General features: G+C 33.5%; 1 protein-coding gene across 1 annotated transcript in view; it reads left to right on the top strand.

The window, feature by feature from the left end:
• The window catches only part of mgl (low-density lipoprotein receptor-related protein megalin), a 139259-nt gene that overhangs the window by 76724 nt on the left and 48843 nt on the right, over window positions 1–13692 (top strand). Inside the window, exons 23-27 of the mRNA XM_089100831.1 lie at window positions 2091–2274; window positions 7854–8035; window positions 9993–10213; window positions 11821–12038; window positions 13177–13394. Coding sequence (XP_088956957.1) covers window positions 2091–2274; window positions 7854–8035; window positions 9993–10213; window positions 11821–12038; window positions 13177–13394 — 1023 coding nt within the window. The remainder of the gene's footprint in view (window positions 1–2090; window positions 2275–7853; window positions 8036–9992; window positions 10214–11820; window positions 12039–13176; window positions 13395–13692) is intronic.

The raw sequence follows: 13692 nt of genomic DNA on the forward strand, positions 1-13692 counted from the left end.
TAAACGGAAAGCAGATTGTCTTCGTCTTGGGTGGGAGGACGTCATAAAGAAAAATTCAAAGGAAATGGGAACTTCCTGGGAGGGTTTAAAAAGGGAGGCTTTGAATAGATTGGGATGGAGGAGGAGCGTACGTAGCTGTGTTGACCTTAGGCGGCTTGGTGCTGCGGTGACTTGTTAGTAGTAGTAGTTGACCAAATAGGGTGTGGAAACTTTCCTTGCAGAACTTCAGCACAGTAGCTGCCATGTGCCACTCTTCTGAGGATTGCCATTATCTTTCCCAAATATTCTGAAAAATTTGTTGTGGCATAGTTTAGAAGCCAATATTAATTATTAAGTAAATTCAAAACCCATAATTATTTATTAATTATGGCATTAATTACTGTTTAATTGGTGTACTTTTTTATTTTACTTCAAATTCAATTATGGCACGATTAAGACGTTCTTAATTTCACGTCATATTATTAAGTTAAGATTTATGTTCCCTGTGAAACCTCCAATTTTATGGTATAACTATATATGGTATAAGTATATGGTATAGCGAGTTATAGCCTATAGCTATAACTCGCATTGAAAAGACAGGATACTTGTATTTCCTACCCTTTCTACATTCTGCTTTTAACCTGGTTATAGTTTCAGTTTCATTTCATTTTGCTTTTAGCTTTTTTGTATAGTCCTATAATTTTCTTTTCCTACCCTTTCTAAAGTACCCTTTCTCTTTCATACCCTTTCTACAATCTGGTTTTAACCTGTCTGTTGCTTCAATTTCCATTTACTTAATAAAAAGAAAAAAAAATGCGTCACCTATTTTTTGCATTTTCAACGTATTTTTCATTCTAAGAAAAACACGAATTAAATTTTGAAAATATAATTCGGTAGATAGATAAAGCTGAATCTCAGTAGTCGAATGGTCGAAATTGCCGTTTTACTGTTCGAATTTTACTGTTCGAATTTACTGTTCGTTTTACTGTTCGAATTTTACTGTTCGAATTTACTGTTCGTTTTACTGTTCGAATTTACCGTGTTCGAATTTTACTACTGGAGACAACAAAAAATTGAGAGGGATCATAAAAATTAAGAGTGCCCTTCATAGTGCTTACTATATTTTTTTTCCTTGTCCTACTAGTATTTTTTTTACGACTTTAGTTTTAATTTAAATTAAATATTTTTATTATCAATATTGGAATTGAATATCCTGAACTTTTTCTAATTTCGTTGTTCCAAAGTTCATACACATATAGAAAATTTTAATTGCATTTATGCAATAAAACATTTATCAAGTTGAATTCATCTTTAGAAGTCAAATTTGCTTGTTTTGCCATTAAAAGTTTTGGTGGCCTCTTTCGGCCCCCATTTTTCTTGGAATTGATTGCAGAATTTGATAATAATTCAGGGCTTTGGAGTCGTTTATTTTGTTATAATCGACTCCAACTCCGGTTCCAGACATTTTCAAAATGCCGACTCCAACTCTGACTCCATTCATCGAAATTTACTAAAACTCCGTCTCCATGATTCCGGGTCCACAGCCTTGTTATAAAGCTTCATTTTAATAGGTTTTATAATTTAAAATCGACTCTGACCCACTTCCGTCTCCAGACACTTCAGTTTACCGACTCTAACTCTGACTCCATTCAGAAAAATTTAATAAAAGTTCCGACTCCACATCCCTGTTTTAAAGCTTCATTTAACTAGATTTGTAATTTTTATATAAGTTATAAATTATATAACCGACTCCAGACATTTGCTATGTAACGACTCCACTTCAAAGCCGTGGAACAAACGCGGCATAGGTCTATTTATTATCGTTTCCACCATAACTGCATTTAATATTAATACAATTTATCTTACACAGGTTGATTTTTTAGGCTGAAGATAAGTATTGTCAAGTTTTGTCTTCGCAATATTTATTTTATTCAATGCATTTGCTTGTTCATTTCCAGAATTTTTATATATAAAATATCATTCTATATTCAGGACTATAAGCGCAGCGAACTCGTATCTATAATATATGTATTTTTATAAGCTATTATTTAATGTTAATTCCTTTGTTTATTTTATATAAATTTCCTTTATATAAATCATTTTATTTTCAGGCTGAATGTAAGTGTAGTGAAGAATTCAGATTGGCTAATGATGATAGAATGTGTGTTGCGAAAAATATCACGTGTGACCCAACACGATTCACGTGTCTCAATGGTAAATGTCTATCCCGACTTTGGGCTTGCGATGGTGATGATGATTGCGGTGATAATAGTGATGAAGATAAAAATTTCTGTGGTAAGTACTTCGCGGCTTCTACTGAGAATAATAATAATAAAAGGTATTTTTAGTTCGTACTACTTTCCTGTGTTTCTTAAAGTTTTTACTATTATTTCATTTTGCTTTTACTTTTTTGTACAATTTTATTATTATCTCATCTTGTCATTTCGTATTTTAAGTTGGTTTTAGTTTCACTTCTGAATTTACTTTCAGAATATTACATTTTCTCCTTTTTTTCAAGGTTTTTATAGAAAAAATAGGGACATTGAAAAACATCTATCAAATTATTACTAGTATTATAATCATAATAGTAATAATGTATTTCAAAGCTTTTAAGCCATTAAATAAAAAAAATAAGTTTTTTAAACTGAAAGTAAGGAGCGACATTAAAACTTAAAACGAACAGAAATTATTCCGTATATGAAAGGTGCTGTCCCCTCCTCAACGCCTCGCTCTTTACGCTAAAGTTTTTTATTGTTTTAAAAAATAAAGTTGTGAGACAGAGTCAAACCTTAGCGTAAAGAGCGAGGCGTTGAGGTGGGGACAACCCCTTTCATATACGGAATAATTTCTTTTCGTATCAAGTTTTAATGTCGCTCCTTACTTTCAGTTTAAAAAACTTGTTTTTTTTATTTAATTTCTGATCTTTTTTTAGTTAATGCAGCTTTTATTTGCATAAAAATTTTACGTTTCTTTTGATAAATGGATGTCCTTACAAATTATCTTACGTAACTAACTTATATACTCGTATATTTTTTTTTTTCTGGCAAAAAATACAAAGTTGCAGATTTTTGCAGATATGAGCTTGAAACCGATGTAATAGGGTTTTCTGATACGCTGAATCTGACGGTGTGATTTTCATTAAAATTATTTTACTTGTAGGGGATGTTTCCCCCCTCTTTAAAAAATCAGGTAAATTTTCTCAGGCTCGTAGACTTTGATGAGTAATACTAATCTTAATAAAATTTATATATTTAGAATCAGCATTATAAACACATTCTTTCGATACATTTATTGACATCAAAATTTCGTTTTTAAAAGTTTGGATTACTATTGAGCCGTATCGCTTGTTTTTTTATTGTTTTTTTTTTATTACGTATATGTTATTACGTATATGAGGGGGTTCTCCCCTTAGTCAATACGACGCTCTTAACGTTAGAAGTTAAAAAAAATTTGATTCACAAACCCCTGAATCACAAAGGCCGTTTAATTAGAATAGATAGCTCTTTTGAAAGCACTAAAAAAAATTGTAGCGTAAAAAGCGAGGTATTGACTTGGGGGAGAACCCCCTCACATACGTTATAATTTCTGTTCGTTTTAAGTTCTAATATTCCTTCTTATATTTCAGTTGAAAAAACTTGTTTTTTTTTTATTTAATTTCTGATCGTTTTTTAAATTATTCTTGGAAATCCGGCGCCCCCTTCATAGAAAGTTCCCTTACCCCAAAGAAACATCCGCCACGTACATTTTCTCCAGAGTAACCCCGTCCTATAGCCCCCCCCCCCCCTCCAGAAAAAATCCTTCCTAAAAATGGTTGTATACTTCCCAATAACCAATAAATAATGCTGGCAAGTCCGGAGCCCCCTTCATGGAAATTTCCCTTCTCCCATGAAAACTTCCTTCATTAAAAGATCCTCCAACATAACCACCGACCCACCCTTACCTCCCACAACGAGAAAAAAAACCACCTGAAAACTTCTGTATACGTCCCAATAACCAATACTATATGTTAACATTGGGTAAAGTTCATAACTTTTAGCCCTCCCTCTGGGAACTTCGGTGGATTAAGTCATCCTAAAAGACATATTTATCATATTTTCGACCATGTTGAACAAAATGGCTATCTCAAAATTTTGATCGGGTGACTTTGGGGAAAAAATGAGCGTGGGAGGGGGCCTAGTTGCCCTCCATTTTTTTTGGTCACTTAAAAAGGCACTCGAACTTTTAATTTCCGTTCCAATCAGCCCTCCTACGATATTCTAGGACCACTGGGTCGATACGATCACCCCTGAAAAAAAAAAACAAATAAACACGCATCCATGATCTTTCTTCTGCCAAAAAAATGTAAAATTCCACATTTTTGTAGATAGGTGCTTGAAACCTCTACAGTAGTGTTCTCTGATATGCTAAATATGATGGTGTGATTTTCATTAAGGTTCTATAACTTTTAGGGGGTCTTTCCCCCTTTTTTTGAAAATCAGCCAAATTTTCTCAGGCACTTAACTTTTGATGGGTTGCACTAAACTTGATGAAAGTTATATATTTGAAATCAGCATTGAAATCTGATTCTGTTGATATATCTATTGGTGTCAAAAACCCGTTTTCTAGAGTTTCGGTTACCATTGAGCCGGGTCGCTCCTTACTTACAGTTCGTTACCACGAACTGTTTGATATACAAAAAAACGCATCTAGATTCAAAAAGCTAAATTTGAATTTAATATTGACCTTATATCTTGTAATTCTATAACTGTTCTAATAATGCTGTAATTTTATACCTGTAAAAACAAATCATTTGCTTATTTACTTACAGATTATTACAAATATTTGTTATTGCAAATTATTAATGCATCAAATTATTATTATTAGAATTTATTATATATAATATACAGTTAAAATTATTAGAACTATTATAATATAAATTATTAGAAATTATTATTGGTAGTATTGTGGATTGATCTGTGCTTCGCAATATGGGGCTAAGGGCTGCGCCAAAGTCGCAAATGGCCCAGGAGGAATCATTTATACATATTTTTCCTAATAAATCATGATCATTGTTTATTATAAATTATATAATCATTACTATCAAATATTCCTTTAAATTATCGAGAAAGTCGATAATTAAACTGTGCAAAAGATTATTCCTATGCAATGTGTGATATGTGCATTTTTCCCAAGCACTGGCGGATCCAGGGGGGCCGGGAGGCCCAGGCCCCCAAGATTTTCTGGTGCCCTTTTTCCCTGTTTTTTCACTCTTTTTCTAGAATAAATTTGTCAATTTGGTCAATTTTTGGCACCTTCGTCACATGGTGCCCAAGATTTTGCTCATTTTGCACATTTTGCAAATGTGCCACATTTTGCACAATGATGTGCAAAATGACACGGATGTGCCACATCCGTGTCACATTTTGCACATTAAACTTTGCAAAAGATAATGATAAGATTACTAATATTCTTGCTTGTGCTTTATAAAGCCTAGATAACTTATTTTTATGTAATCATGGATTCCTGGGCAGGCGTTAGCTTCTAGAGATATGATTTACAAGGTGGGCGTCAGCGCCCCCGGGTGCTGGAGCAATTCTGAGGTGGTGATGGCCACTGGTGCATTATGGTATTTGCATTGTGTGTTATATATCCATTGGAAGTAGCGAATCGCGTTGACCGAAGATTTCTTCTGACAAATGCAGAGCTAAGGATTACTAAATTGTTAGCAGTACTCCAGTTCAGCATATCATAACATCCTTCTCAACAAGATGATAACCAGTGTTTAAACTTTTTTGTCTTTTCTTTCTATTTCCAATAATTCAGTTAACCCGTTAAATTAATCAATTAATCAAATCAGTTATTTAATTTATAAAATTAATTCATTTCAAATATCGATATTTATGATTTATATTAACTACATTTACGGAAAAGATAGAAAAACTGATACATATATCTTTCTGTTTAAATGATATTCAAATTGAAAAAGAGTTTAGTTTAACTTCCCATTTTTGCGACTATGTTGGAATAATTTTTAGGAGGCGCTGAATAATATTTCTTCCCTGAAAAAGGACGGTAGATCCAATAAATTCGAGAACCACTGTTCTAAAGACCTATGCCATGTTTTATTTCTCTAAATGGATTATTTTGATCCTTGTTTTACAACTCTGGCAATTGCTGCAGGAGGATAACCCCTACTAATAGGAAGATACGTGGTACACAGTGGTGTCTTTTTGGGGGAGGGGGCAAGGGGGGTGGTTGCCCCCTCCCCAATAATTTGGTGAAAACAAATTATTATATAGCCCATTCCATTTGACTCTCCGGATGTGTACCCCTCTTGCCCCCCCCCCATAAAAATGCTGGAGCTACGCCCCTGGTGATACAGATACAAATTCAGTGTATATTGGGTGAATTTACACCCAAGCAAGCTAATGATTTATAAGGCGCAGAAAGATCAAGTGATACGAACGGATATGACCAGTTGGTCGAAGGCGTCAAACCCCTAAGAACAAGAACAACATGTTGTATTTCTTGTGTGGTAAACTCTTTGGTTAACTAACTTAATTAAATTCAAGTTGAAAAAGTTGAAATAAAACAGTTTGTATTTTTACCCTTTATGTCATGGTTGCCACTTAGAATTTAGCAATGTCATAAGATATAGATAGGAAAAATTACAAGGTTTGAAAAAAAATCCCAAGATTTTAAATATACATATGAATAATATATAATGCATATAATATTACTAATAATATATAGTATAATTTAGTCATCTATATACAAAATAGATATACATTCAATACATATACATGCATGAATTTATACATACACAATAGGTATACATACAATACATATTCAACATATAGAATATATATACTATCATAAATAATCATTACACGCATATAGTTAATATGCTTTTAGAAGGTAATGCATGTATACTCTTCCCAAGATCCCAAGGAAAAAATACTCAGGATTAGTAGTCCTTGGTATGATAATCCAGTCCACTGGTATAATCTGTGGACTGTATGGACAGTATAATCTGTGGACTATATGGCAGTCCACTTCCACTGGATATAAAGTCCACTGATATGATTATATCAGTGGCTCAGCCAGAGTCGACCCAGCTCTAAATGGATTCCTCGAGAAATCTGGGGGGAAAACACGGGATGTATCGGCTGATTTGCCCCCAATCACGTATTGCACTCCCGGCCGAACGCAGACCTTTGGTCAGCATTCGAAAAAAAAGTCAGATAGCGACACCAGGACTCGAACTCGATATGATAATAATGTCAGGTTTAATGTTTGGCTCAAAGAGTCTGGGAAATGAATAAGCGTCGAAGCTAGTGGAGTTGTTAAGAGTAGAAAAGTTGATAAGAGTAGAATCTAAAAAATAATACCTACCGCCTACTAATGTCATCTACTAAAATCTTAAACCGATCCATAGAGATGTTGTTTGATTCTAATTTGTACCGCTAGCAAAGCTTGTTTTGTGGTCTTTAATTTTGGATGCTTGTGTTTTTTAATTTGATAATATATAATATATGTGATAATATATGATGATGATATATAATGATAATATATAGAAGTATTCTTACTGAATAAACCTGAAAACCAGCACTCAGAATTAAAACCCCCTTAGGATCGTTTGAAATCACCCTCCCCCCCCCGCCTCTTCCAGAAGAGTAGAAAAAAAGTGGTTAAATTACAATTTCAAAAAGTTTCTCCGAAAAAAAATGTAAGGCAACAAAAAATAATTGCAATAAAATTTTATCTAGCTTTCCAAACATATGGTGTTAATGAAGGAACATTCGTAGCTTCTGGAATAATTAGAACTTACCCTGGGTAGGGACTTTAGTCTTTAAGATTAGACAGTAAAAAATAATACAACTCAACTTTTCTAGCTTTCCATACATGTGCTGCTGATGAATTCCGTTGCTCTAATGGTCGTTGTATTAGAAAGACTTGGCGCTGCGATCATGAGAATGATTGTGGAGATGGCTCTGATGAACAAGATTGCAAATATCCCCCGTGTGCTGATAATGAATTCACTTGTTCCAACCAGCGCTGCATTTCACAGTCTCAGGTAAGTTCTGATGCTTTTCATTTTGGTAGTTTCTAGGTAATTTTCATGGTAATAACCATAATGTTTAGTTCAAGGAAGTTTATATATGGTTCTAGCAAGGGCGGATCCAGGATTTTTTTCGGGGGGGGGGGGTACTAATTTTTGACTCAGTTTTCGACTAATTTTACTGATTTTTACCTAAGTTTTACTAATTTTCGACTTATTTTCGACTCGGTCAAAAATTTCGGGGGGGGGGGTCAAACCGGGTATCCCCCTCCTCTGGATACGGCCTTGGGTTTTAGCAAACCTTTTTAAGGTACGTATTTAAGATTTAAAGTTTTTAAAGTTTAAATGTCAATTAAAATTAAAGTTTAAAAAATTTGATTTATTATTAATCTATATTCTTATAGTTTCGATGTTTAAATCGTATGTAAAACTAATCCATCTACTGAATCAGTTGTTTTTTTTTTATTTGCTTTGCATTTTTTCTGTATATTGAAAAAAAAACACGTTAAAAATATGTCAGGAAAATGCGAAAATAGGAAAAATTTCCTATTTCTTCAGCAAGTTAAGGTCATTTTTCAGAAAAATATAAGTGACACTATATTCCTGTTTTGGTGAATGGATGGATCTGAAACTAATAAATCTAATTATATAAGTATCATTTGTCCTCCCCCCTTTAAATTTTGAAGCTTAAACCCTCTGTCCTGAAATTTCGGTATGACCCTTAAAACGTAACAAAAATGCATATAAATTCCTGATGCGTTTTTTAAAGCTTTTTTGCAACCCCCCCGCCTCCTTTACAAAAATCCTAGATACGGCCTTTGTTAGAAGAAAAAAGGCCTAATTGCTTTTTAAAATTAGGCTTCAAGTTTGTTTTGTTTAGTTTTTTATTTAACTAATTAATTTCTCTTTAAACCAATTTTAAAAAACTGACCAATTTTTTTTTCTCTCAAATAAATTTGAACTTATAAGAATTTTGCAAAACTATCGCTGAGAGGAAAAATTCGAAAAAAAAAATCCATCGCTCAGTTATAATCCAAAAGAAGTTGTATAATAATCCAAATATAGAATATAAAATATATATAAAAGATTATAATCCAAATATTATCCAAAAGAATGCTAACAAGTGACCTGCTGGTTTCATTTTCTTAAAGTTTTGAAACGGCGATTTTCGCACCTGTGATTATTTATTAATTTACTATTTAATCTATTTTTTATAGTTTTAAAGTTGTATTTTAAATTTTACTATTTTATATTTATACCATAATTTTTGTATTTTGTAATTTATCACTAATTTAAAATTTATTAATCAACCTTGAGTTGCGTGTTCCTGGTGGTATGTTTCGTTCCATATTACTTCCCCAGAAATATTGATTTTTTTTTCAATTTGTTTCTAACATTATGATTTTGGTATTATTTACCCATTTTTGTGTTGTTGTTTTTAAGTCGAATGAAGGTTCGCTTTGGAAAATGGAAATCTGATTTATTTTTCCTTTAAGATTCGCTGTTAAGTATAGTATAATACTACTAAATATTTTAATATAACGCTGTTAACCTTAAAAATTATCCCTAGTTGTACTCCGAATGCTGTAGGTTGAAATTGAGCCACCCTCGTGGAGGAGATTACAATCTATACAAAGAGACCAATTCTTATATGGCAATTGATTATTCTTATAATATGGACTTTAAAGAGCTGAGAAAAAAATATATTATTATAATATATTATAATTATTATAATATGATATTAATATGAATTATTATATGATATAACAATATTATAATATGAATTATAATACTGAGAAAAATAAAAATAGCTAAAAAAATTATAATTTCAATTAAATTAATTTTGATGAACTCTAATGAAATTTTAATTCATTTTAAATTAAATATTAAGAAGAAAATGTTTTTATAAAAAAATAACAAAGAAAAAACATTTAACCGAAAAAAAAACAGTTATAACTGTATTATTTCACAGGTATGCAATGGAGTTAATGACTGTAAGGACACTGAACGTAGCGACGAGACATTGGCAAGATGCCAAAATACAACTTGTCCACCTAATTACATTAAATGTGACACTAGCACCATCTGTGTCGAAAACTTTTGGGTATGCGATGGCGATAATGACTGTGGTGATAATAGTGACGAAAAAGAGGAGCGATGCTCCAACAGAAGCTGCCCTGCTAATAGCTTTAGGTAGGCTTTTTTATTCACTTTCTTCAAAAATAGTTCGTTTTCAGTGATTAGTTTTTTCGTCTCTTGGCACCTTTTGCAGGAGGTTAAAATTTGTGAGGTTAAAATTTTGCTAGCTTTTCAAGTTAAAACAGTGATTTTGCTGCTCTTTATGAGCAGTCCCAGCCGAGTGGTTAGCGCACTGGATTTGAAATCCTGTGAACAGGGGCTCGGGTCTTGGCATCGCTGGTTGTTGGGTTTGGAACGGGGTTCAATGGTGGGACTCTGTAAGGTCAGCCAGAGTCAACCCAGCTCTAAAGGGGTACCTGAAAAATCTGGGGGGAAAACACGGGAAATAGAAGTTTTAGAACTGTAGACATATTATGTGCAAATTACGAACAAGGATTATAAAGCTATTGTCTTGAGATTTTTGATTAACTTCAAGAGAGGAGCTGAAAACCTTGGTGGTCAGGTCAAATACACAAGGAAAACCATCGCCGAACCTGTGAGAACGGCTGCTAAACAGAAAAAAGTACACGTTTACCTTTTTTTTTAATAAATAAAATCTGACCTGTCATTTTTCCATCCCGTTCTAACATTCATGTAAACCATTTCTTTCTTGAAAAAAATCTGGAGAAGAAAAATAGTGATGCTTTTAGGCTATCCTCTACTCTAAAAGAACTGACTAAACTAACTAACTAAAGGAACTAACTAAAAGGACTAAAAGAACTAACTCTTAAATAATTCTGCCTTGTGAACTGAAAATACAAAAAGGCCATATATTTCCCTTCCTCATCTGAGAAAGAGCAACCATAAAATATTAAGTACGAGTCTCCATGGAACCCTGGTAACGATGGTGGAGCCAGTAAATAAGCCCTATACCACTCTCACCCTAATTATATTCCGCCAAGTAGTTTTTAAGAAACTAGAAAATAAAATATTAACTTCTGCCAAAAAAAGTTAACCCTTAAATAAGGATCACGTGAAGCGAGAAGATAAAAGGTCAAATTTGTCTCTTCTTTACCGTTAAAGAAGGTATACATTTTTTTTATCCTAGCCATGAATTTCGAAGATAAATTAGAATAGACATTTGTAGACATTTTATATGGTGGTTTTATTTATTTAATGTTATTTATTTACTTAATCCCATCTCTGCTCCTCTCAGTAACGATAAATACAAAAATTAATAAATAAAAAAAATTGAAAATTAATTAAATTATGATAAATTAAAAAATTAATTAAAAAAAACGACCGTACACTTTTTTTTAAATAGCAGTTGAACCGGGCACACTTTAAAATACTAAATAATACGAAAAACTATTTTATAAAAAAAAATTACTTAAAAAAAAAATTAAAAAATGCCTTTCCTGTAATAGAAGACGTCCTTCCGTCACAGGAGGCTCTTGTTGCGATGGCCTTTTTAACTATTTCATACTTTTTTCAAAGGGTGATCCAATATTTAAAAATAGGATAATTTCGTTAGAACAATATAAAATAGACATTGTGGAGTAGGAAATTATAGAACAGATTTATGGAATAAGACAGTCTAGAATAGACATTAGCCTACAGTAGAGTAAAATAGGATGAATTCGATAACCTTGTATAAAACTGGTTGGTCTTTAAAATTGTAGGTGTCCAAATCATCGCTGCATTCCAGCCACATGGGTTTGCGATGGAGATGACGATTGTGGAGATCGAGCAGACGAGCCAGATAATTGTAAAACTGAAAAGAAATGCTTTGGAGATTTGTTCACCTGTGCCAATGGTAACTGTATACCCCGAATTTACGTATGTGATGGTGACAATGATTGCTTGGATGGCTCTGACGAAAGCGAGAAAAATCAATGTGGTAAGTTTAGGAAAAATAAAACACTTAAAAGGGTGTTATGATCTACAGGAAAGTTAAATTGAAAATATACCTATAATTATTCGTAATTATTTCCGGTGATTATAATTGTTTACTTGCTTAGACTTAAACTCATCCGAAGTCTAGTGGTGTATGGGACAGGAATGGTTGACCTCCACGTCGGACCATCCTCAGTCAGAGACTACAGCCTATTGAAGGACGATTTAGGAAATCTTGCCTTACACTCAAGGAAACGACCAGTCGTGATCCGTTATCTACTGCTCCAAGGGTCTCTGGGGGGGGGGGGAGGGTTCCAGCACCTAACGTCATAATGAAGTTGTCCTTGTCTTATTTGAGACACGTGGCCCTAGTATTCCCACCTTCGTTGTTTGTTTTAGGCTGATTGATGAGAAAACCTGATGTGAGTGATAGATACTGTATCTCCGCAACTAATCTCAAGATTTCTTACATGCAATGGTTCTCAGGTCCAAGTAATTTTTCTGTACAGCCATAGACAGGGCTCCAGTATTTACATCAGGTGTGGTTTCAACTTCAAAGCGTACTTGACAGACCTCCAAAAATCATTGAATTGAGAGAATGCTGCACCAATATATACACCAGATCAAACTGGTGCAATATATGCACCAGTTTGAAGTATAGTCTCTTTATCGCAACTGCCATTTTGAGTTAATTTAATAACTAGAATTTGGTAACTCCCTAAATTTGTCTATTAAAAGTATCTATTAATTATTCTCTATAATAAATGGTGCTAGTCTTCCAAATATAAACTTAATTTTAGCTCTGGTGGAGGAACAATGTCAGAAAGATACATAGTTAGTTATTACCCTACCTATTCTTAATTGTTAAGAAACCATCTAAGATCACAGTGTTTTTTTTTTCGTCAAAATTTAGTCTATTTCAATTTCGTCTTTATTTCAAGCTATTTCTATTGCTTCATTTAATCTCTTATTCTTTTTTCTACTTTTCTGCTATCGAAAGGCCTCTTTTCTGTTCATTTTTTTGTATTAACATAGTTTTTCTATGTCAATGTCGTCTTTGTAGTCCTCTGTTATTTATTAATGACGCCTCACATACTTTTCTTCTAAATATATCGACCAACTATCGCATTTTTTTCTTACAGACGCTCGAAAATGTGATAGCGAAACTGAGTTTACATGTGCAGCGAACACTGCCTGGGGTCGTTCTCAATGTATACCCAAACGCTGGGTATGTGACGGTGATCCTGATTGCGTTGATGGCGCAGATGAAAGTTCTGAACATGCAAACTGCACCAAGACTCAGAATTGCACAGACGAACAGTTCCAGTGCCTTAATGGCAGATGTATTGGGAAGCAATGGGTATGTTTTTTCAGTATTACAGCTCTCGTTTTGATTCGCTTAAATAATACTAAGTTTTAAGTTTATGTTATACCACTTCTGCCCTTAAATGCAAAACTAAGTAGCCTAAGGCCGACACAGGTGCGACACAGGTACTCCTCTTCCCTAATCTGTTAAAAGCTTCACTTTTACCCTCCCAAGAAGTTTTAGTTTCCTTTCATCCTTCCTGCTGACATATTCTCACCCCATTTGGGGACAAACCCTCCCACCCCAACCAGGGAGGACCTGCTTTTCGAATGGACCTGGTTGACCTTCAATC

Source organism: Artemia sp. Qi Xiang Cuo, chromosome 14, assembly GCF_049724085.1.
Source record: "Artemia sp. Qi Xiang Cuo chromosome 14, ASM4972408v1, whole genome shotgun sequence".
NCBI lineage: Eukaryota > Metazoa > Arthropoda > Branchiopoda > Anostraca > Artemiidae > Artemia > Artemia sp. Qi Xiang Cuo.